We start from the raw sequence: 21,230 nt of genomic DNA on the forward strand, positions 1-21,230 counted from the left end.
ACCAATAAAATTCAATAGATGAAATCTGATTGGCTGTTAATGACCCAACCCACTTTTCCTATTTTTGAACTGCAGTCCCCCAGTGACCAACTTTGCAAAGTTTGGCATTTTACACTTCACCATTGAAAGTAAATAGGTGAAATGTGATTGGCTGTTGGTGGCTCTGCACACTTTTTTCTAACTGAACGGCAAATACCCAGTGACTAACTCTGGAAAGTTTAACAACTCTGGAATTAATATTTAAATAATGGCATCAGTTTAAAAGTAAACCAATGAAATTTAATGGGTGGAAATGGAGTGGCTGTTGGTGGCTCCACCCACTTGTTCTAACCCTGAATATGTAGTCAGCCAGTGACTGACTGTGCAAAGTTTGGGAACCCTGACATAAATAGTGTGAGAAAGGCAGAATTTTAAATTTAAACCAAAAAATAACATTTTAAAACCTAAAAATGCAGTCCCCTAGTGACCCTGGTGTTAATACTGTGAGAATGGCAGCAGGTTGAATTTCCCCATTGAAAATCAATAGTTAAAATTTGATTGGCTGTTGGTGGCTCCACCCACTTTTTCTAACTCTGAACCACAGTTTAAACATATGAAGTCTATAGGTGAAATCTGATTGGCTGTTGTTGACCCCGCCAACTTTTCTAAACTTGGAACATAGTCACTCAGTGACAAACTGTGCTAGGTTTGGGGACCCTGACATTAAACATGTGAGAATGGCAGCAGTTAAAATTTCCCCACAGAAAACAATGAAAGAAATGTGATCTAACCTTGAGTACAAAGTCACCCAGTGACTGACTGTGCAAAGTTTGAGAACCCTGGCATCAAACCAATAAAATTCAATAGGTGAAATCTGATTGGCTGTTGGTGGCTCCGCCTAATTTTTCAAAACTAAAACTGCAGTCCCTTAGTGACCAACTGGGAAAAGTCTGGGGATGCTAGGGTTAATACTGTGAGAAAGGCAGTATGTTGAATTTCCCCACTGAAAGTCAATAGGTAAAATCTGATTGGCTGTTGGTGGCTCCGCCCACTTTTGAACCACAGTTACCTGGTGCCTAACTCTACAAAGTTTGGGGACCCTGGCATTATTACTGTGAGAATGGCAGCAGGTTGGATTTCCACCAAGTCAATAGGTAAAATCTGATTGGCTGTTCACAGCTGACCCCATGACTATGTGATTCAAGTTTGGGGAGCTGTAAGATTGGCAGCAGTTTCAATTTCCCCATAAAAGTCAATGGGTGACATTTGATTGGCTGTTGTTGGCCCCTCCCACTTTGGGGTCATCCAACAAATGTCGCTGACTCCATTATTATGTTATTCAAGTTTGGGGAGTGAAGCTTCAATGCTTCAGGAGTGGCAGCAGTTTGAAATTCTTCCCTGTGAAAATTAATGGAAAATTTGGAGCGGAGTGGAGAGTTTGGGTGTTGTACCCCTAAAACTGTAGGAGGAGTAGCGTTTAGAAAATGGGGGGCGCTAAGAAGAAGAACAAAAAGCGGAAGAATAAGCTGAAGTCAAAGAACAGTATGTTCAACATACAAGGTAAATTAAAATTGTAATTGTAATTATTATGTATTTATTTGATGCAAATACAATTAAAGCAAAGTACACAACCATGCTGTGTTTCTAAGACATGTTTAAGATGACAAAATATAGGAATCTTTGAAGCTTATCTACAAGAGAAATTGTCTAGACATTCTTGAAATTTTTCTTCAGGGTTCAGGCCATAAGTTAAAATTCCATTCTGAATGCTGGCCCATGCCATTCTTTTTGTGGTAAACCGTGCTGCCCATTGTCCATTCTTACTAACAGCTACAAGTCCTCCTCGCCCATGTACTCGATGTAGCATGTACTCAAGAGCTTGGTCTGCAGCCGCCTTCGGTGTGTCACCTACACAATGAATGTGTATATATTACATATGGTCAGTATACAAATGTTACTTTTGACACAGACAAAAGGATAGAAAGAATGTGTCATTATTAAGAATGTTAAATTATTAACAGTCTCATATATTATTAATCATTTACACTTAAAGGAATACTGTCATGGGAAAACATGTTTTTTTTCAAAACAAATCAGCTAATAGAGGTTCTCCAGCAGAATTCTGTGTTGAAATCCATTTTTTAAAAACAGATTTTTTTTTAATTTAATTTTCAAATTTCACATGGAAACTAGCTATATTCTTCATTTTCCAGGGTGCCACAGCCATGTGACTTGTGCTCTGATAAACTTCAGTCACACTTTACTGCTGAGCTGCAAGTTGGAGTGATATCACCCCCCTCCCAGCAGTCGATCAGCAGAACAATGGGAAGGGAGCAAGATAGCAGCTCCCAGTAGATATCAGAATAGCACTCAATAGTAAGAAATATAAGTCCAGCTTGGGACTCCTCCAGTTACTCCAAATCATGACGGTATCCCTTTAAGATTAAGCCTTCATACGCATTTGTTAAACTGGGAAGCATGTTTCAGGGTAATGTTTTGTATATAGGCTCTTTATGTACCAAATACAGTTTTTAGGATAGATGAATAAGTGAAGTGGCCTTTTATTAAGGGAAGCAGGCTAGGAAACTACTGACATTGAAACATTTTGGGGGTTTAGTAATAAAAGGCACTACGCCCAGGAGCAGTAACCCATAGAAGCCAATGAGCAGGTAAAATTTGTCACCTATTTAAAAGAAAACATTTTATTGGTTGCTATGGGTTACTGCTACTGGGCAAACTTAGTGCCTTTTATTACTAATGGGGGCTAGATGTTTTGGGCTTTGTTCTCATCTGCATCCTAAGTAATAACGTAGTCAGCGTTCCACTTCTTCATGACAAACCTTTAAAAGTCATTTTGAACACAATGGAAAATTTTCTTTCTAGCTCAATTTTACTTCAGGCTCAGAATAATTAATTGTTCATTAGTCCAATCCTCTTTTATCACATGTACCCTTTGTGGCGTATTTTAGAGAGATAAATTGAGTTACACAGAAGCCATTAAGTAGTTATGCTGTGTGAAGAAGCAAATTCCATATTTTTGCTAAGTATAAGAAGTAACCATTTCCCCATCATTGCTACTCAAATGGTGTCAAACATAAGTTCAGTTGTGTCAATGCACCCTGTATGGACCTAATTCTAAAGAATCAATATATATTACTCTTGAAATCAGTTTCTCTTGACCACAACTACACTTAGGACATTTCCCTTTTTCACATTTGAAACATGGAGTCTCTTGGCCTATTTGGGTACGTGGTATAGTTTGTTTAATACTTCCTCACTGTGAATAGCGAGAGTTAACACGTTTATTTGGACCAAGTGATTATTGCTTGTGTACAAGTATTATTCTTTTTTCTTAAATTAGCTAGTGCTTGGATTTTTGTAAGAAAATCCATGTCTGTTTTTATGTGATCAAGTAAATGAGGGCATAGAATCAGAGAAGATTAACAAAAGCTAGTCATATATGTTAAGATCCATTCATTTAGCAAGGTCACCTAGAGAATGGAACTTTGCCTGATTTGGCCAACTGCATACACTACTACTTGGGGAGACCAATTAAACTTAATGCCACTCTGAGACAGAGGGAGGCAGAGGATGCATTTCAGATGACAACAAGAAGAAAGGAGAATATCTACCCATTGAAGTGAGGGAAAAGAGACATGAGTGACACAGAGGCCTCTGTGACACTGAGAAAGCAAAGTGATACTGTCATTCTAGAAATGAGGATATGGAAAAAGGATTTGAAACAACTGTGCTTCCGTGATACAGTTATTGGTGGTATTAGAAGATTAGGCCAGCAGATCATTCAATTGGTCATTAACAATGGCATAAAATAAGCATATGTTATTTTGCAAAAGTTAAAGGTTTTGGGGCATTTTTAATATTTACAAAAAACAAATGATATGCTATGAATGATATATAAACATTTTAGTAAATATAAATCAGTTAATGCTACTGCAAAGTTTTTACCTTGCTCCATGTAAAAAAGCACAAGCCTCGCAAGAGTGACTTTCATGATAGACTCCCCATGACCTGTGGTAGATACAGCACCAGTATGGTTGTCTGCATACCCTCCACAGCCTGGCAGGAAAAAAGGTATTGTAAAAGCAAGTAGAAATGGATTATAACAGATCAGGATAATGTCAATATACAGGTATAGGATCCATATTTTAGAAATGTTTTCCTTTTTCTCTGTAATAATAGAACGGATCCTTGTTCTTGATCCTAACTAAGATATAATTAATACTTATTAGAGGCAAAACAATTCTATTGGGTTGGTTTCACTTTTAAGTTGTTTTTAGTATATCTAAATTAAGATCCCTTATGTGGAAAACCTCAGGTCCTGAGCACTCTGGATAACAGGTCCCATACCTGTACACAGGTATCGATATGTGGGAGATTATCTATCTATTGTTGAATAAATCTCTGCTACCACACCTTTAGTGGCTTCCTTCTATCTCCTACTTTTGCAAGGTCTTGGGATGTACTATAATTAACTGATCTCATTTACCATATAAAATATTTCTATCCTGGTAATAATTACCCACTGCTGGCTAATAAAAAGAACAACAGGGTTAGTGTTAGAGTTAGTGAAAGAGTGATATAAGCATTAGCCTTTTCTCTATCCCCCTTTTGACTTTGTCTTGTCCCCTCAGCATGTGACACGAAAGCAGTAGTTTGGATGGCCAGTTTTGAAGACCAATTAGTGTGAATTGAAACTGCAGCAGGATCACTGATATGAAAATATTATTGTATATGGTTAATGTTATAAATGTTACCAATTCTAATTCTTACTCCAGAGTACGATTTCTCAACAGATGCTACACATACCACTAACTTTCATAATAAAAAAAAAAACAAATGATAAAGAAGCATGCTGTGAAAACTCCAAAAGAAACAGTATTTATTTTATTGTGTTTTATATTATGTCATACCTAATATTGGGCTGTCTCCAACACGGCCAACCATTTTGTTTGTTATTCCTCCAGTAGATGTGGCACAGGACACATTACCCTCAGAATCTATTGCCACAGCCCCAACTGTATCATGTGCCCTGAAATATAAAAATCAAATGTTTGTAAAGCAAGAATGTTAAAAATCATTCCTTCATTTCTTAATTTGTATGGTTTTTCAGTTATTTAGCTTTTAGTTCAGCAGCTCTTTATTTGGTATTTTAGCAGCTATCTATTTGCTAGGGTCTTATCTACCAAAGCAACCAGGCAGTGGTTTAAGCAAGACATGGAAATATGAATAGCAGAGGGGCGCATAGAAGGATAAGTAATAAAAAGTAACAATAATAATAAAGTTGTAGCCTCACAATAGATTTTTGGCTGCTTGGGTCAGTGTAAAACTGTATATTTTTGTTTCTGAAGCACATACACAGTTTGTTCCAGGTAATGGTAACAGAACATCATATTTCAATGCAAGCAAAACCATTTAATTTTGTATTTTACTATGCTATATTCACTCAGTGTTGCAAGTGTCTCTCTTCTGCTAAACAGTATGCTTATCCTGTATTCTGTTTTCAGATAAAAGGCTTCTCAACTACCAGGACATTACTCAAAGTAGTGTCATCAATAATGAAATATAAAGAGGATTAAAGGTATGAAATTAGCACATTGCTTCTCGGAAGGAACTGCAGCATTTCTTATTACAGTTCTATTGAATGCTACCCTGCATTCAGTTATCACTAACACAACCTTTCGCTTGTTCTCTGTTCAGCTTTTATCTCTATAAATTCAAGGTGACAATGAAACACACTTCTGTAAAATCCTCTTGGCAGTTTTCCCGATGCCTTCTGGACTGATTTAATCCCATTCCATATGTCTGCAGTTGAAAATGGCACTGCTATGTAATGCAGCTAAGAACTTTCCTTAAGTGGCCTTAGTATAAAAGTAACTTCCTGTTGTTTAATAGATACATCAAAAGTCCTACTCCATGTTTGCTAGAGCAATGAAGCCAACTGCCTTACTTGCCTGATGAATTTAGCTCTTTACTTGGAATACTTTAACCTCACAAGTGTAATAGATCTTCTTTGTAGTAATTAAATTTCTTTTATATAAAACCTTGATGCACTCTATCAGTACTGTATAAGGATCTAGGAATTCAACAGGCAAGTATGTAGTACAATAACACAGAAAAGGGCATTTTCTCTAACCACAAAACATTCATTCCATTTACCCCATTGCTTTTTGTTATAAAGGCTTGTTATTAAAAATTAAACTGGGTAAATAGATAGGCTTTGTGAAATAAAAAATATTTCTAATATAGTTAGCCAAAAAATTTAATTTATAAAGGCTGGAGTGAGTGGCTGTCTAACATAATAGCCAGAACACTACTTCCTGCTTTCAGCTCTCTAACCTCTTAGTTAGTCAGTGACTTTAGGGGGTGCCACACAGGACATAACCATTTAGCCAGTGCACAGTTATGTCCCATATGACACTCCCTCAAGTCACTGATTGGCTACTGACTGCTAACAGGGCTGTAAAGGAGGAAGCTGAGCTCTGGCTATTATGTTAGACATCCATTTACTCCAGCCTTTATAGATTACATTTTTGGCTAACTATATTGAAAACATGTTTTTAATTTGCACAGCCTATTTATTTAACCAGTTTCATTTTACACTGAAATGTTCCTTTAAAAATAATTTAATGCAAGACAGTTTATTCTTGGCACAGTGTTTTATTTTATATATTTAGAGAGAGATGGATTTTTTTCTTTTAATGTAATTTTTGCCATTGTTTTTTCTACATTAATATCTGGGGCTGCTCTAGGCATCTTATCTTGGATTAAGTACAGGCACTGTTTTGTTGTTACAGTACTTGTACATGTAATAAAATTATAATAAAAAAATTATAATAATATAATATAATACATTTGATTAAAATGGAGTCTATGGGAAATGGCCTTCCCATAATTTGGAATTTTCTGCATAACAGATCCCATACCTGTATATCAGCGTTTTTCAACCACTGTTCCGCGGCACACTAGTGTGCCGCGAGATGTTGCCTGGTGTGCCGTAGGCAGGGCCGCAATTTTTACTTTCAAAAAAAAAATCCGGGCCCTGTCATTGGTTGCGCCCCGTGTGTACGGGTGACGTCAGTACGCACGGGCCGCAACGTTATAAAAGGGCCTGTGTGCGGTCGCGTGTAGGCAGAAGTGCAGAGGCGGCGCGCGTGAGGGGAAGATGCTGCTGAATCCGCTGAAGAGTAAAATGCTGCTGGGCACCAATGTATTAGGGGGGGCCACGGGGCACACTGACTTATGGGGGCACTGCTGCTGGGCACCAATGTACTAGGGGGGCTGGCTCTTGGCACCAATGTACTGGGGGGCACTGCTGCTGGGCACCAATGTACTAGGGGGGCACTGCTGCTGGGCACCAATGTACTAGGGGGGCACTGCTCTTGGCACCAATGTACTAGGGGGGCACTGCTCTTGGCACCAATGTACTAGGGGGGCACTGCTGCTGGGCACCAGTGTACTAGGGGGGCACTGCTCTTGGCACCAATGTACTAGGGGGGCACTGCTGCTGGGCACCAATGTACTAGGGGGGCACTGCTCTTGGCACCAATGTACTAGGGGGGCACTGCTGCTGGGCACCAGTGTACTAGGGGGGCACTGCTGCTGGGTACAGAGTTAAATTTTTTAACATTTTCTAATGGTGGTGTGCCTCGTGATTGTTTTCATGAAACAAGTGTGCCTTTGCCCAAAAAAGGTTGAAAAACACTGCTGTATATAATATTTACTAAGGTTAACTTTATAAAATTGTGCATACACTTAAAAGCCATTCACAAAAGTACTTGCATCAAAACAGGCTCATATATGCTTGTGTTTAGTGCCAAAACACCAGTGTTTTTCAGAATAATGTACACAGTGAAAAGTCCAGTACACACAGATGCAAGGGAGTCGCTCTGGAATTACTGCCTGCCTTGTGGAAGTATTCCTTTTGTGTGCCCACACATACAATTTACTTGTACCTAATGATCACACCCTAGTTTCTGGTGTTGCAAGAACTGCCATGCTGAAATTGACACAATCTGCACATACAAAACACCAGAAAAACTTAGCATGCATGTGATTTACACATAGATGCTTCTTTGCAATGGCACTGGTAAATCACACATAAAGTACAGCACATGCTATTTTGTGGGTGCACCCAGTGTTATGTGTAAGTTCTTGGAAAAATGCTACTGTAAATAACCATGGCATTTAGCTGTGTCACACTTGTGTTTGTAAATAAGCCAAAATGCCAATGCCATTTTAAGCCCTAAATATACCAAATTTACGCTAACACAATTATCACATACATAGTATATCCATAGTCAACATGGAGAACATTTGGATTTACGTTTGAAGTTAGGATTGCAACGCATGAAACACATTCTTCACTTTTGGACAAAGAAATGAGTGTTGCCTTCAACAAACAAAATCATTACTTGATATCCTCCAAGGGCTGTAAAGAAACAAAATACACTATCCAGAGAATTTGTGCTGGCAAAACAAAATGAAAAAATATCTTTCAAAAATGATATGTTATGACAGTTTTATTTATACATAGACTTTATCTGTGCCTAGGTGGAAATCCTTCTGCTGTTTTTAGAATACACAATGTCTTGCATATGTTATGTTTTTGTTTACTGCACTCAACCAGAAGATCCATCAGAACATTTATTCACCATCATGTTAATTACTGACAGTTGTTTCTAACTATTAGTTTCATTGGCTTCTTCATATTTTAGGTTGATAAATTAATTATTTGTTATAAAAATAGATATTGCAAATGATGTTCAATTAAGAGCCAAAGGATGTACAGGTATCGGACCCCTTATCCAGAAACCCGTTATCCAGAAAGCTCCGAATTACGGAAAGCCTGTCTCCCATAGACTCCATTTTAATCACATAATTCAGAATTTTAAAACTGATTTTCTTTTTCTCTGTAGTAATAAAACAGTACCTTGTAATTGATCCCAACTAAGATATAAATAATCCTTATTGGATGCAAAACAATCCTACTGGGGTTAATTAATGTTTTATTGATTTTTTAGCAGACTTAAGGTATTGAGTTCCAAATTACGGAAAGACCCCTTATCCGGAATACCCTTGGTCCCGAGCATTCTGGATAATGGGTCCTATACCTGTACTATGAGGCACTTCTTTGGATCTTCTTGTAGCAATTTTTGAGACTGCTTTGACAGTAAATGTACACAGTGCATGAATGCTCCTCAAGGCAGGAAGGAAATTCTGTAAAACAGGAGCCTTTACAACATCATTCATACCTTCCACTGTGCATTGTACTAGTTTAGCCATTATTCAGGTTGTGCCATCAAAACAAGAATGTCAGACTTTGACAATATTGTAGATAAATTGTTCTTTAGGAACCATAGCTACTTGCTGCTGTATCTACAGCTTGTACATTAGAGGTTTATTTATATTAAGCATGTCAACGATATATTTGAATGCTACTTACTTTTCGGTATTAAAAAGGTTTGTGACACTTTGCTTATATTTATGGTACTGTTCCCATTCCTGAATGGCATATTCTGTCACCAGCTCATCTCTCGAGACTCTGGCAATATTCAGCTTTTCAGCATATGCATCAGCTCCTTTTCCAGTCAACATTGAGTGAGAAGTCTGTGAGAATTATGGAATGGGAAGTATATATAATGATAAACTTAAAATAAATACATGCATTATATATAGGGATATAATATTATTTGTAGTTTTTAAATACAAAATCATCAAGATCGCCTGTAACAATGAGTTATCAGTTGTTAAAAATGCATTACTGATGATTTTTTAAGTGTGTACTTAAATTAAATCCACAGTATCAGTAAGGTGATAATAAACTGTCAATTAAACACCTATATCAACTCCACTGCGGCATTATTGCCTTTTCTAGGGTTAAACATTATTTATTTTTAAAGCCCTCTGGTTCTTGACAACGGCTTGGGTTAAATTAAGTGCACTGCACTTCCTTTGTCTATACCAATACACAGAGGTGACAGTAATGGTTGTGTACATATATAGTTAGAGTCTACCTTCACTCTGTAAGTTTCGGCACCCAATAAATATCTAATGCAGTACTTACATACACAAGCCAATTTAAACTGCTTATCTGTTGCTGTGTATTATATAACCCTGTTTTTGTGCTTACCCTTTTCAGTAGCATTCTATATCCCATCCATTGGTCTGAGACACCCTTTTAGGTCACTATTTTATGATCCTAATTTCATGTATGTGCAATTAATCAAAACAAATAAAATAAAACTAGGAAAACAAAAAGATCTAAATCTTTTCTTGTTAAATCCTCAGTGCCACATTAGGATCTCTAATGTTAACCTATACAAGAGACAGGGAGAAGGTGTTTTTAAAATTAAATCATTACAGGTACTTTGCTAGAAACTACTGTAGTATTGTTTATTTTTCACATAGATCCCCCGCCTTCAATCAGTGACATAATATCAACCTTATGAACAGATAAAGCAAAGATCTCTTTAGCTTTCATGGTAGTAAATCTGCCCCCTATGTATGTTTGTATGTTGATTTTTATTTATAAAGTGCTACTTAAGTACGCAGCGATGTACGGCAGAACAATAAATAAATACAGCAAATTAGTAAGGAGCAGCAAGGCAGAAAGGTTTAAGGTGAGACACAGCAGTAGTAGTGGGGGGTTTAGTGTGGAGGGCAGCAGTGTTTAATACAGACTACAGGGGGGAGAGATTGGAGTTAGTGAGGCTAGTTAGTAGCAGGTTACAGTAGTCTAGTCGGGGTAGGATGAAATCATGCATAAGTGTCTTAGCTGTTACAGGTGAATGAAAGGGACGGGTTTGGCAATATTGCAAAAGAAAAGGTGACAGGTTTTGGTCTTAATATGGTCAGAGAAGGGGATAGAGGAGTCAAAGATTTCAGTAGAGATAGTAAAGATGGGGAGTAGGACCAGGGTTAGGTATTATGTATTAAGTGCATTCATAGATCATCTTTCCACCTAAACCATATCCCTCTTTTCAGATCATATTTACACCGTGGTCAAAACATGTAACTTCTTCATACACATTATGAGGAAATCTGCACAAAACATGTCCCTTTTTTTTTACAAAGAGCTATGACTGTCATCCTTTCCTGCCTAGAATACTGCAACTTGCTACTAAATAGTTTCCCTAACTCCCACTTCTCCCTACCACAGTCTTTCTTAAATTCTACTACCTGTCTCTACCTCTCACCTAAATAGTCCTCTTCACTGCCAAAAGCATCAGATAGCTTCCTAGAATAACTCCAAATAAATTTCAAAGCCCTTCATTCCTCTGCAAATCATTACATCTCTTCTCATATGGCTCCATACATTCCCAGTTGACTCCTCTGTTTCTTTCAGAGACATTGCTTGGTCATAACCCCCACAACTACTGCTGTTTTCTACCTTAAACCTTTCTTCCTTGCTGCTCCTTACATTTGGAATGCCATCCCAGAATTCCTCCAGAGGGATTCATTCCTTAGTCTCTTTAAAGATAAATTCATCTGACATAGCCCTGTCACTTTGATTCAGTGACAACCACTCTAAATTGCATTATATTTTTGTCTGTAAGTAACCTACCCGCTTAAATTGTAAGCTGTATGGGACAAGGACATCCTTCCTCTTGTCTTTTTAACAGTTTTAACTTAATCTTAATATAACTGTATTCAGTGAGGTATTTTGATCTCTACCGGCGAATAAACAGTACAGGTATGGAACCCGTTATCCAGGATGCTCGGGACCTGGGGTTTTCCGGATAAGGGGTCTTTCTGTAATTCGGATCTCCTACCTTAAGTTAAAAATAAACTGTAATTAAACCCAATAGGATTGTTTTGCCTCCAATAAGGATTAATTATATCCTAGTTAGGATCAAGCACAAGGTACTGTTTTATTATTACAGAGAAAAAGGAAATCATTTTTAAAAATTTGAATTACTTGCTTATAATAGAGTCTATGGGAGAGGGCCTTAATTCGGAACTTTTCTGGATAATGGAGACCGATACCTGTACTAATATGACATAATGCTCGTGCACAGAAGTAACATAATATGCGTGCATATTACATCACTTCTGTTGGTCGCAGACCAACCAGATACCTCCTTCACCTCACCCCCCGTCCTCCGAATTTAGTCAGGAAGTATCTGCCGGTGGTGGAGGAAGTTTTTTTAAAAAAAAAAATATTTACTGTATAGGCACCTGAGGGCTGCCCCACTAAAGATGCTGCCCTAGGCACGGGCCCTCGAGTGCCTATATGGTAAATATACCCCTGACTATTTTGTATTTAGATTTTACAGTATTTTTCTCTGGTTTTATGTTAATGCATTTTTAATGCACAATGCAAAATGTTTAGCTGGACTTCGTAAACTTTCTAAGAGCTACTGTTCATCCCAAACTGACATTTACCAAAAATTTTTATTACTTTACCTTTTCTAGGACTAAACGAGCATATGTGACTGGATTGGAGATATTTTTAATGCAGGAGACAGTACCAGCAGCAAGATTTTTGCCATCCATTATGAGTGCGTCAAGCTCCACATCACCATTAGCATTCAGTACAGCACCGTGACCTGCAGGAAGCAATTCAGTTTGTAACAAAAGCAAACACGTATGCCCTAAAGCTTTCGGGATAAATCAGACAAACAATTTCATAGCGGTTTACTATAATCATTCTGACAGCTATTTGGACGTTCCTGTGAAAAATATTTGCTTTCATTGTCACGAGCTTCTTAGTAAATAAAATCCTCGCGGCTACAAATAGGACTTTGTTTTCTTTTCATTTAAAAGTATTTACTCATGTATTTCATTTTCTTGTACAGTTTAAGTTAGCAGGGCAACAATTTCACCATATGACGCTTACTAAATGCTTTTTCTTCACACCTGATTTATTCGCAGAAAAAGTGAATTTAAAAATAACCCATCCTTGTAAGAAGAAAACTGTCTAGAGACAATGGCTGTATATGTTGTTCATTAGTAAATGATGTAAATATATAGTATATGCATATATAAATCTTGTTACAGACATCAAGAGACAATGGCTGTATATGTTGTTCATTAGTAAATGATGTAAATATATAGTGTATGCATATATAAATCTTGTTACAGACATCAAGAAACAATCTGTAGGGGATTTTTAGGGGTCCCATAGAGTGCAGCCGGTTCTTAGCCCATTGTTCATTATGGGTGCCCTCATGTAAGTTTGTCCATAAAGAGGCAGGTAATCACATTTAAAACCTTTATATGAGAGAGACTGAAATATTTTACTGCACTTAATGAAACTACTGTGGGATCTATTATTGCAAAGACTACTGAATTAGTGGGACATCTCATGGTATCAAATATGAAAAGTAGATTAACTTCTTTTTGAAAAAGAGTTTTGATTTAATTGATGACTACAGGCCTCATTTACTATGTTCAGGGGTACTGCTAGGCACTAAAATGGGCACATTAAAAATACCATACAGCAAACTTGCGCTTGTGCAATTGCCCCATGTGCCTTGTAAGAGAACTCTAAAGAGTATTGGGTACAATGTCTCTACCCAAAACTACCAAGGCATGATTGTTAGAAGGTGAGCACTAAAGATGCAGTGTGATAATAAGTAATGTAATAAGTGCCAGCCAAGGTAACTACATTGATACAATTCTTCCAATTCTTGGTGCACATTTGATGTAACTGGCGATGGTATGTTGTCTCCCAGTACATTATCTCCCTGTTCTTGTTCAGATAAATCAACAGCTCAGAGCAAAGTCAGAGTAGGTTACCCAGGGCCCACTGGATACCCAACTCAAGGTCCCACCACCATTCCCTGCTTGACCCCCAGCCACCGCTGCTCCTGCGCTACTTACTTATTGTGAAGAAATAAAGATAGGCCTGATAAATGCATTTCTGCTATATTGTATATTCATGACACTATACGCCAGATTTATCAGAATTCGGGTATGTGTAGTTTTGAGTTATTTCTACCACAACTAAACTCACAAATTAAAAAAACACAAATGTTCCTTATTTATTAAAAACACAACAAAAAATGCAGATGCCAATATGCTTATAAAACTGCAAATAACACAAATAGTGAACTTTACATTACTCTAATAACACAAATTGCTCCCCCCAAAAATGAAAAAAAAAACTGAGTACCCCAAAGTGAAAAAGCTGCAAAAAATGCCTAGGACAGATCCCATTGATTTCTACATGACCTTCACAGCTTTAGAGGGTGTATTTATACATTGCCTTTTTTCACAGATTTAACACAAACAGAAAAAAACTGTGTTCTTTTAAATTGGGGGAAAAAAAATCAAATTTGTCACCATTAATTATGCTTCAATATAGTGAAAAACACGACTATAAAATGACACCATCTAAAAGCTGCCAATGTCATGTAGAAGTCAATCAGGTTTATGTAATAAAAGGCACTAAGTTTGCCCAGGAGCAGTAACCCATAGCAATCAATCAGCAGGTAGCATTTACTGGTCACCTGTTTCAAAGCAAACATCTTATTGGTTGCTATGGGTCAATGCACCTGGGCAAACTTAGTGCCTTTTATTACATATGAGGGAATTTGAGGCATACAATTTTTTTGAATTTATTGGGGAGTAGTTTGTGCTATTAAAGTGATGTAAAGTTGACCATTTGTGGTTTTTGTGTTTTTTATGCATTTTGGCATCCACTTTCTTGTCGCATTTTTTAATAGATAAGGAAACATTTGTGCTTTTTTAATTTGTGAGTTTGGTCATGGTAACTAAAACAACACAAATCTGAATTTTGATAAATGTGTCCTTATGTCCCAGTTTACCTGTTGTGGTGCTCACCACATTTAAAGAGGTGACCTGATGACTAGTGATGTGCAGGCTGGCCCGATATGTGGGTCGACCTTTGCACACATTTTCGGGTCACAGGCAGGTTCAGGATGAGGTCTTCTGTTTCCTCTCTCCACCTGTGGCCTTACACTGCTGGCTTCCCAGTCTCAGCTCTCTCATTTATAGGTGCACGCCTGCCCCACCCCTTTTGTGACGTCATCATTGGTGGGTCTATAAATAGAGGGGACTAGCCGGGTCGGGTAGGGTTTGGGCTGGGAGTGGGTGAGTTAGGGTCGGATGGGGGTCGAACAAAATTCAACCCGCACATCACTACTGAGGACAGTTATCCATTTAAACCTCCACTTCCCTTTCTAGGTATTTGCACTGGGCTAGAATAGCGATAGTAAGATCTTATAAAGAAAACTTTTTTATGCCATGCTGGTTTTGTCCACTCTCATGATTTATATCTAAATCTCTTTTCTGCATTGCGTCTAAAATAATATGCAAATGAAATGCCTGAGTTTGCATATTCCAAACACTTTCAGCTTCAACTAGAAACTTGTGCAGACATATCAATATGTATCTTGAAAGTAAACAAAATCAATCAAAAACTTCACCCATTATTATATGTCACCATAGACCATCACAGGGAAATCATGAAGACTTGACCCCACATATAATAAAAGACACTAAGGGGGACATTTATTAACTCACGAACGCTCGAATGCTGCGTGCGTATTTTCTGTGACAATTTCGTAGCTTGCGCAAAGATTTTGTACCTTGCACAAAAATGTTGTACCTTGCAACAAAATTTGTGTGACAAAATCGTATTGTCGTGCCGAGTACGAAAGTTTCGGATTCATTCAAGCTTCGTTATCGTGACTTTTCTTGGGCCAGGTTGGAGCTGCAGAGTGCCATTGATTCCTATGGGAGGCTTCCAAAATCGCGCACAGAAGGATCAAAGTCGGAAAGGTTTTCCCGCTGTCTACAATCGTTTGGTACGAAAATTTTGGATCGGCAATATGATATTATCGTGCTAATACAATTTTTTCGTAAGCATTTTCATGATATTTGCGATCAGCAGAAATTATCGTATCCAATCCGAATTTTTTCCATTCGGGATTCGAACTCATGATTTCATGAATGTAGCCCTAAGTTTGCCCAGGTGCAGTAAATCATAGCAACCAATAAAATGTTTGCTTTTAAACAGGTGACTAGTAAATGTTACCTGCTGAGCAGTTGCTATGAGTCACTGTCCCTGGGCAAACTTAGTGCCTCTTATTATATAACCCCCTACAATGTAAACATATGCAATGGTTAACACAAAAGTATATACTAAAGAATATCTGCAAAAAATAAAAAGTATATAGATGTAATAGTACCTGCATCAAAACTTCTGTCATCTTCCAAAATCCGCACAGCAGATTCAACAGCCTGCATGCTATTCCCCCCATTTACAAGGACCGAGTATCCACATTTTGCTGCATTTTTTACACCAGTTTTGCTGCATTCTGCAAGATGATCTGGGATTGCCCAAGCACCACCATGGATCACTATAACTGGTTCCATTTTATGTCTGAAATTAAAAGTAAAAATGAAACATTAATAGGTGATACACTGTACTTTAATAGGAAAAAGCCTCATATATTTTCCATTGTATAATGCATATCTGATCCTGGAATAGATCAATAATATAATATGTAGATAGAATACAGAATATGAAAGCATAACAAAAGGAAAATGATTTATTACATACAAATATGCAGTTCATCATAGTTACCTTATAAATGTATTGTTGCTGTTTTCTTTTGTAGGATTATTATTTTGTGTTTTGCCCTCCCACTCCTCTCTCCCACAATCTTACATTTAGATTGTAAGCTCTACGAGGCAGGGACCTCTATCCTCTTGTCTCTTTGATTCTTAACTTATTGCAACTGTACCTTGTATTTATTTGTATTTAATAATATACTTTGTATTTCTCTATTATTATTTTAATAACCCCCTGTTTGTATTAATCTATTCTACTGTACAGCGCTGCGTACATAAGTAGCACTTTATAAATAAAGATATACATACATACAAGTGTGGGACTCCCCAGCTTCTGTCTTTCACAACATAACAACAGTGACTGTTCTTGTTTATCAGTAAAGGCACTGAATTGCTTCTCATGGAAATATATATAAGAAATATTTAATTTGCCATTTTTAGGAAACAACATTTTAGACAATATTTTAGCCTAAAAATCATAATGTCACTTAATTCCCTAACTGCTAGCTCTGATTTGTGCTAAAGGTAAAATACTCACCATAGAAAGTTTTATTGTCAGAAAATTTGCAGCTACAATTGTGACCATGGAAACATGTTTTTTTAGCATCAAATTTCCGAGACTCATTCAATTTTACATAACATTAAACATAAAAACCTTGCTACATAAAACCTGACACATTGCTATCAAAAAATCAATGGGAAGTTATTGTTGTAGTATTCATAAAGTTAATTCAGTTATTTTTTAAATCCTGTTCATGCAAAAAAAATATGACAGAGATTTGAAACATTATAGGAAAAGGGCTAATTTTTTCCACAAAAAAACAAAGTTTTAATAAAGCTTTTTCTCCTCTGTTTTATTTACAAAGATAAACTGTAAAAAGTACATTTATGCCTATGGTACTCACTGACAATCTTTAAGACAAAAAGTTCAAAAGAAATGTTTAACTTTTAAAACCAGAAAAGAAAGATTCTGAAAAGTAATCTTGGGTCAATGTTTACATTTTTCATTAATAATTAAAACAGAGTTTGAACAAAGTTCAGTGTTAACAGAACATACATTTCATATAACAGATTTTTCTGAAGACTGAAAATGTCTTTTTTTAACTACACATACTCATGCTCAGGCCAAGATAAAGAAAGAAGTAATTACAGCTCACCTATGAGAACCAGTTTGTACACAGTCAAACAGGCATTAAAAGTTACAGTTCAGAATTTTAGAAACAGGTACATTTATAAAGCTTTTCTTGCTAAAATGGTATTTTACACTAAAATTTAAACTATTATTTAGTTGTAGAGTTTATTTTCCTAGCAACTAGCCAGGTATACAAATGTCAGAATGAAGGTGTACAGAAAATGTTCTGAAAGAATAGATCAGCAATATAAAATAGGAACAACAATAAAACCGACCCCTTACTGTTTTTGACTGCCAGGGTCACCTGACCCCGATAATTAGACAGCATTTTCAGACTGTAATGAGGCAGACCAGAAACACTAGACAAGATCTTGTAAGAAGCATCATTCTAATAACAATTATGATACATTTGACTTATTATGTGTTTATATACATGGGTTGAAAGTGTGGAGCGAAGGTTATGTCTGGGGGTGTACTTGGGGATTAGGGTAGTTAAATAGAGTTGTGCGGCACCAGTGAGTGCTTTGAAGGTGAGTACAAGAATCTTGAACTAAATCCTGTACATGACAGGTAGAAAGGGCAATGATTGGCAGAGAGGGGCGGCACTTGTGGAGCGAGAGGAGAGGTGTATGAGTCTGGCAGCACTGTTCATGATGGATTGGGGTCAGTTTAGATAGGGGAAGCCCACAGAGCAGCAAGTTGCAGTAGTCTAAGCAAGATATGACGAGGGCGTGAATGAGTGAGGTAAGGTCGAATGCATGCAATGTTTTTGAGGTGGAACCGACAGGATTTCGAGAGTGTTTGAATGTGGGGAGTGAAGGAGAGAGCAGAGTCAAATGTGACTCCTAGAAAGCGAGCTAATGGAACTGGGGTTATATTAATATTTTCCATGCAGATAGTGATGTCAGGCAGGTAAACAGAGTTAGAGGGTGGGAAGATGACCAGCTCAGTTTTGTCCATGTTGATTTTTAGGTGGCGAGAGGCCATAAATGCAGAAATTGCAGTTAGACAGCCAGAGACACGAGCTAGGAGCAAGGCCAGGTCTGGGGAAGAAAGGTATATTTGGGTATCGTCTGCATATAAATGATAGTGAAATCCAAATGAGCTGATTAGTTGACCCAGACCAGTGGTGTAGATTAAAAATAGAAGGAGTCCAAGAACAGAGCCTTGAGGTACCCCAACTGAGAGAGGCTGAGGAGTGGAGGTGGAGGCCGAATAGGAGACACTGAAGGAATGGTTGGAAAGATGGGAGGAGATCCAAGATAGAGCCTTATCTTAAATCCCCAGGGAGGATAGAATATGGAGCAAGAGAGAATGATCGACAGTGTGAAAAGCTGCAGAGAGGTCAAGCAGGATTAAGAGAGAGTAGTGGCCCTTTGCTTTGGCAGCGAGTAAGTCATTCACTACTTTAGTGAGGGCAGTTTTTGTAGAATGGTGGGGACGGAAGCCAGAATTTTGGCGCAGATTCACCAAAAAATGCCTGCCAAAATAATTCACTCATCACTACTAAGCACCAATGCGTCTTTCCCACCTCCTGCTCTGAATTACTCGCAAGTGCATCTTTTAACAAAGGTAAATTCAGGACCTACTGCTGCCTTCAAGTTAGCATTTTTTCCTGAGTTCCCTCTGTGAGCTGCATCACAAGGTGCAGCAGACTTGCGCCTAAAAAAAATCACACGCATGTCTCATTTTGATGCTGAGCAACAGAAATGACGTAATCCGAATTGCAATTTTCACTGCAGTTGTGCTCGAGTTGCCAAAACATGTATGCACAACAGCACACAATTTGACATACTGGTTAAAATGGTATCTGAGCAGCTTCTCCTCCTGGCTGCAATTACACAGAAATGATGGGAAAACACTCATTTTGGGTAAAAAATATTGCAAATTGCATCTGAAATTGCACTTTGTACAGTTTGTAATTGAGCCCTATTGTTTTTGCAGCTGGAATATTTAGCTTGAAGAACACCTGACATCACAAAGCCCAAAATACTTAAAAGATTTGTATAATCGTATCAGTAACATTACCTGTAGTTTGGAATGTAAACTTTAGCAAGTGCCTTCAATCCATTCAATATTCTTCTTTCATTCTTTCTGTAGCTGGTGCCTCTGTTCTTGTACAGTTACATAAATAAAGGCTTGAATTGGTGCAGACATACTAAACCTGTTAATAATTGCCTATGAACTCTGACAAATGTGTATTTCTCAGCAAGAATTTAAAGCTGTGACAGTGTATGTTATGCAAACAGTACTCACCATGTCCGGGTGTGTTGGTGTGGGTAGGTGTGGTGGAGGGAGAGGAAGCAGGGCTAAGAAAATACATTAGCAGTACCGCCTATTTTTCCATGGTAAAACAGACTGTATTTATTTAAAGAAAGAGTAAGACAATGATCAAATTTGAAATGTACTGTACAGATCTTATGGCTCATTTATCAATTGGTCCCCCTGGCTGGACAAACATAATATGGAAGGTTAGCACCAGCACTTGAGCCCCAATTTGCCCCAATACCCCCTAAGATGTGTAGGCTCACACCTCTAACCTCTTCCTCCCTCGAGTCATAAAAGCAGTGGAAGTAATGCACACTTTATGTTTCTTTGTTTTGTTAGAAATAACAATTTAAAAATTTCAGCAGAATAGATAGCACTATGATAGCACTATGGAAATCAAAAATGGTTACTAACTTTGACATAAACACTGATAATTGTAACAAATGCATTTACTTGTGTTTTCTGCCCCACAATAAAGTACTGGTTAAAAAAATGGCTTTTGGAACCGTGGATCTACTAGCAGGTCCAGAGTTGCACCCACTCTTGAAAGGTTGGATGCTAATGTCCGAAAATTTGGCTCGTAAATTGACCAGGAGCAGCTTTTTGCTGACTGTGGAAACTTTTGGGGCGCTGCCACCTGAGGCAAATTTTCTCAACTTACCTTAATGCAGCAGCGCCCTGATGGGTTCTAATGTTTATGCAGTCACAAGGACTCAGGGAGTAGAAACAACAGTGCATAAATCCAGTAAACAGCATGGTTCATCCCATGTTGTATATTGCCAGAAATGGCAAATAACCCACTTGGCTATAACTGCTAATAAACATGTAAAACAAGTCCTATACATCTCTGAAGATTACAGACAACATCCATGTTGATATGCAGACACATTTTGTTAACAATCCTTCATGTTTAAAAATAGAACACTTATTAAAAATAAGCCTTGGGAATTGTTGTGTGTACAGAATAAACTGCAAAACATAAAGTGAAAGCTTGTACACCACAGGGCAGATTAATGAATCAATTTTTTTAATCATACTGGCAAGAAAGCACATCCATAAAAGTAAAAGAACTTGCTTTTGGCGGTGGGTGATTCATTCTGCCATTACAACTAGGGCTGTTCCTACTGTGGCCTTTTTATTGTCTGCATTAATTCTCTCAAAAGAGCAATGCAGGTAATATGGAAAGGCTACATTTTTCATAACTGGCTGGCAGGTGCATTCTACCCAATAAACCTAATACATTGTAGTATATTAGCTTTTAAATTTCTTGAAAATATAGTTTCATGAA

The 21,230-nt window shown here is 37.6% G+C and overlaps 1 protein-coding gene across 2 annotated transcripts in view; it reads right to left on the bottom strand.

Annotated features, from left to right (window-relative positions):
- Positions 1-1,547: 1,547 nt before the first annotated feature.
- The window catches only part of LOC100486129 (isoaspartyl peptidase/L-asparaginase), a 67,824-nt gene continuing 48,141 nt past the window's right edge, over positions 1,548-21,230 (bottom strand). Inside the window, exons 1-7 of one of the 2 annotated variants that reach the window (XM_031902287.1) lie at positions 19,703-19,854; positions 16,158-16,351; positions 12,406-12,548; positions 9,443-9,606; positions 4,911-5,029; positions 3,946-4,056; positions 1,548-1,887 (exon numbers count right to left, since the gene is read on the bottom strand). In XM_031902287.1, the coding sequence (XP_031758147.1) occupies positions 1,667-1,887; positions 3,946-4,056; positions 4,911-5,029; positions 9,443-9,606; positions 12,406-12,548; positions 16,158-16,344 (945 nt within the window). In that variant the 5' untranslated portion in view covers positions 16,345-16,351; positions 19,703-19,854 and the 3' untranslated portion in view covers positions 1,548-1,666. Of the gene's footprint in view, positions 1,888-3,945; positions 4,057-4,910; positions 5,030-9,442; positions 9,607-12,405; positions 12,549-16,157; positions 16,352-19,702; positions 19,855-21,230 lie in introns of those variants that run through there. The other variant, XM_004914498.4, reaches the window with a different exon arrangement.

Source organism: Xenopus tropicalis, chromosome 5 (assembly GCF_000004195.4).
Source record: "Xenopus tropicalis strain Nigerian chromosome 5, UCB_Xtro_10.0, whole genome shotgun sequence".
Taxonomy (NCBI): domain Eukaryota; kingdom Metazoa; phylum Chordata; class Amphibia; order Anura; family Pipidae; genus Xenopus; species Xenopus tropicalis.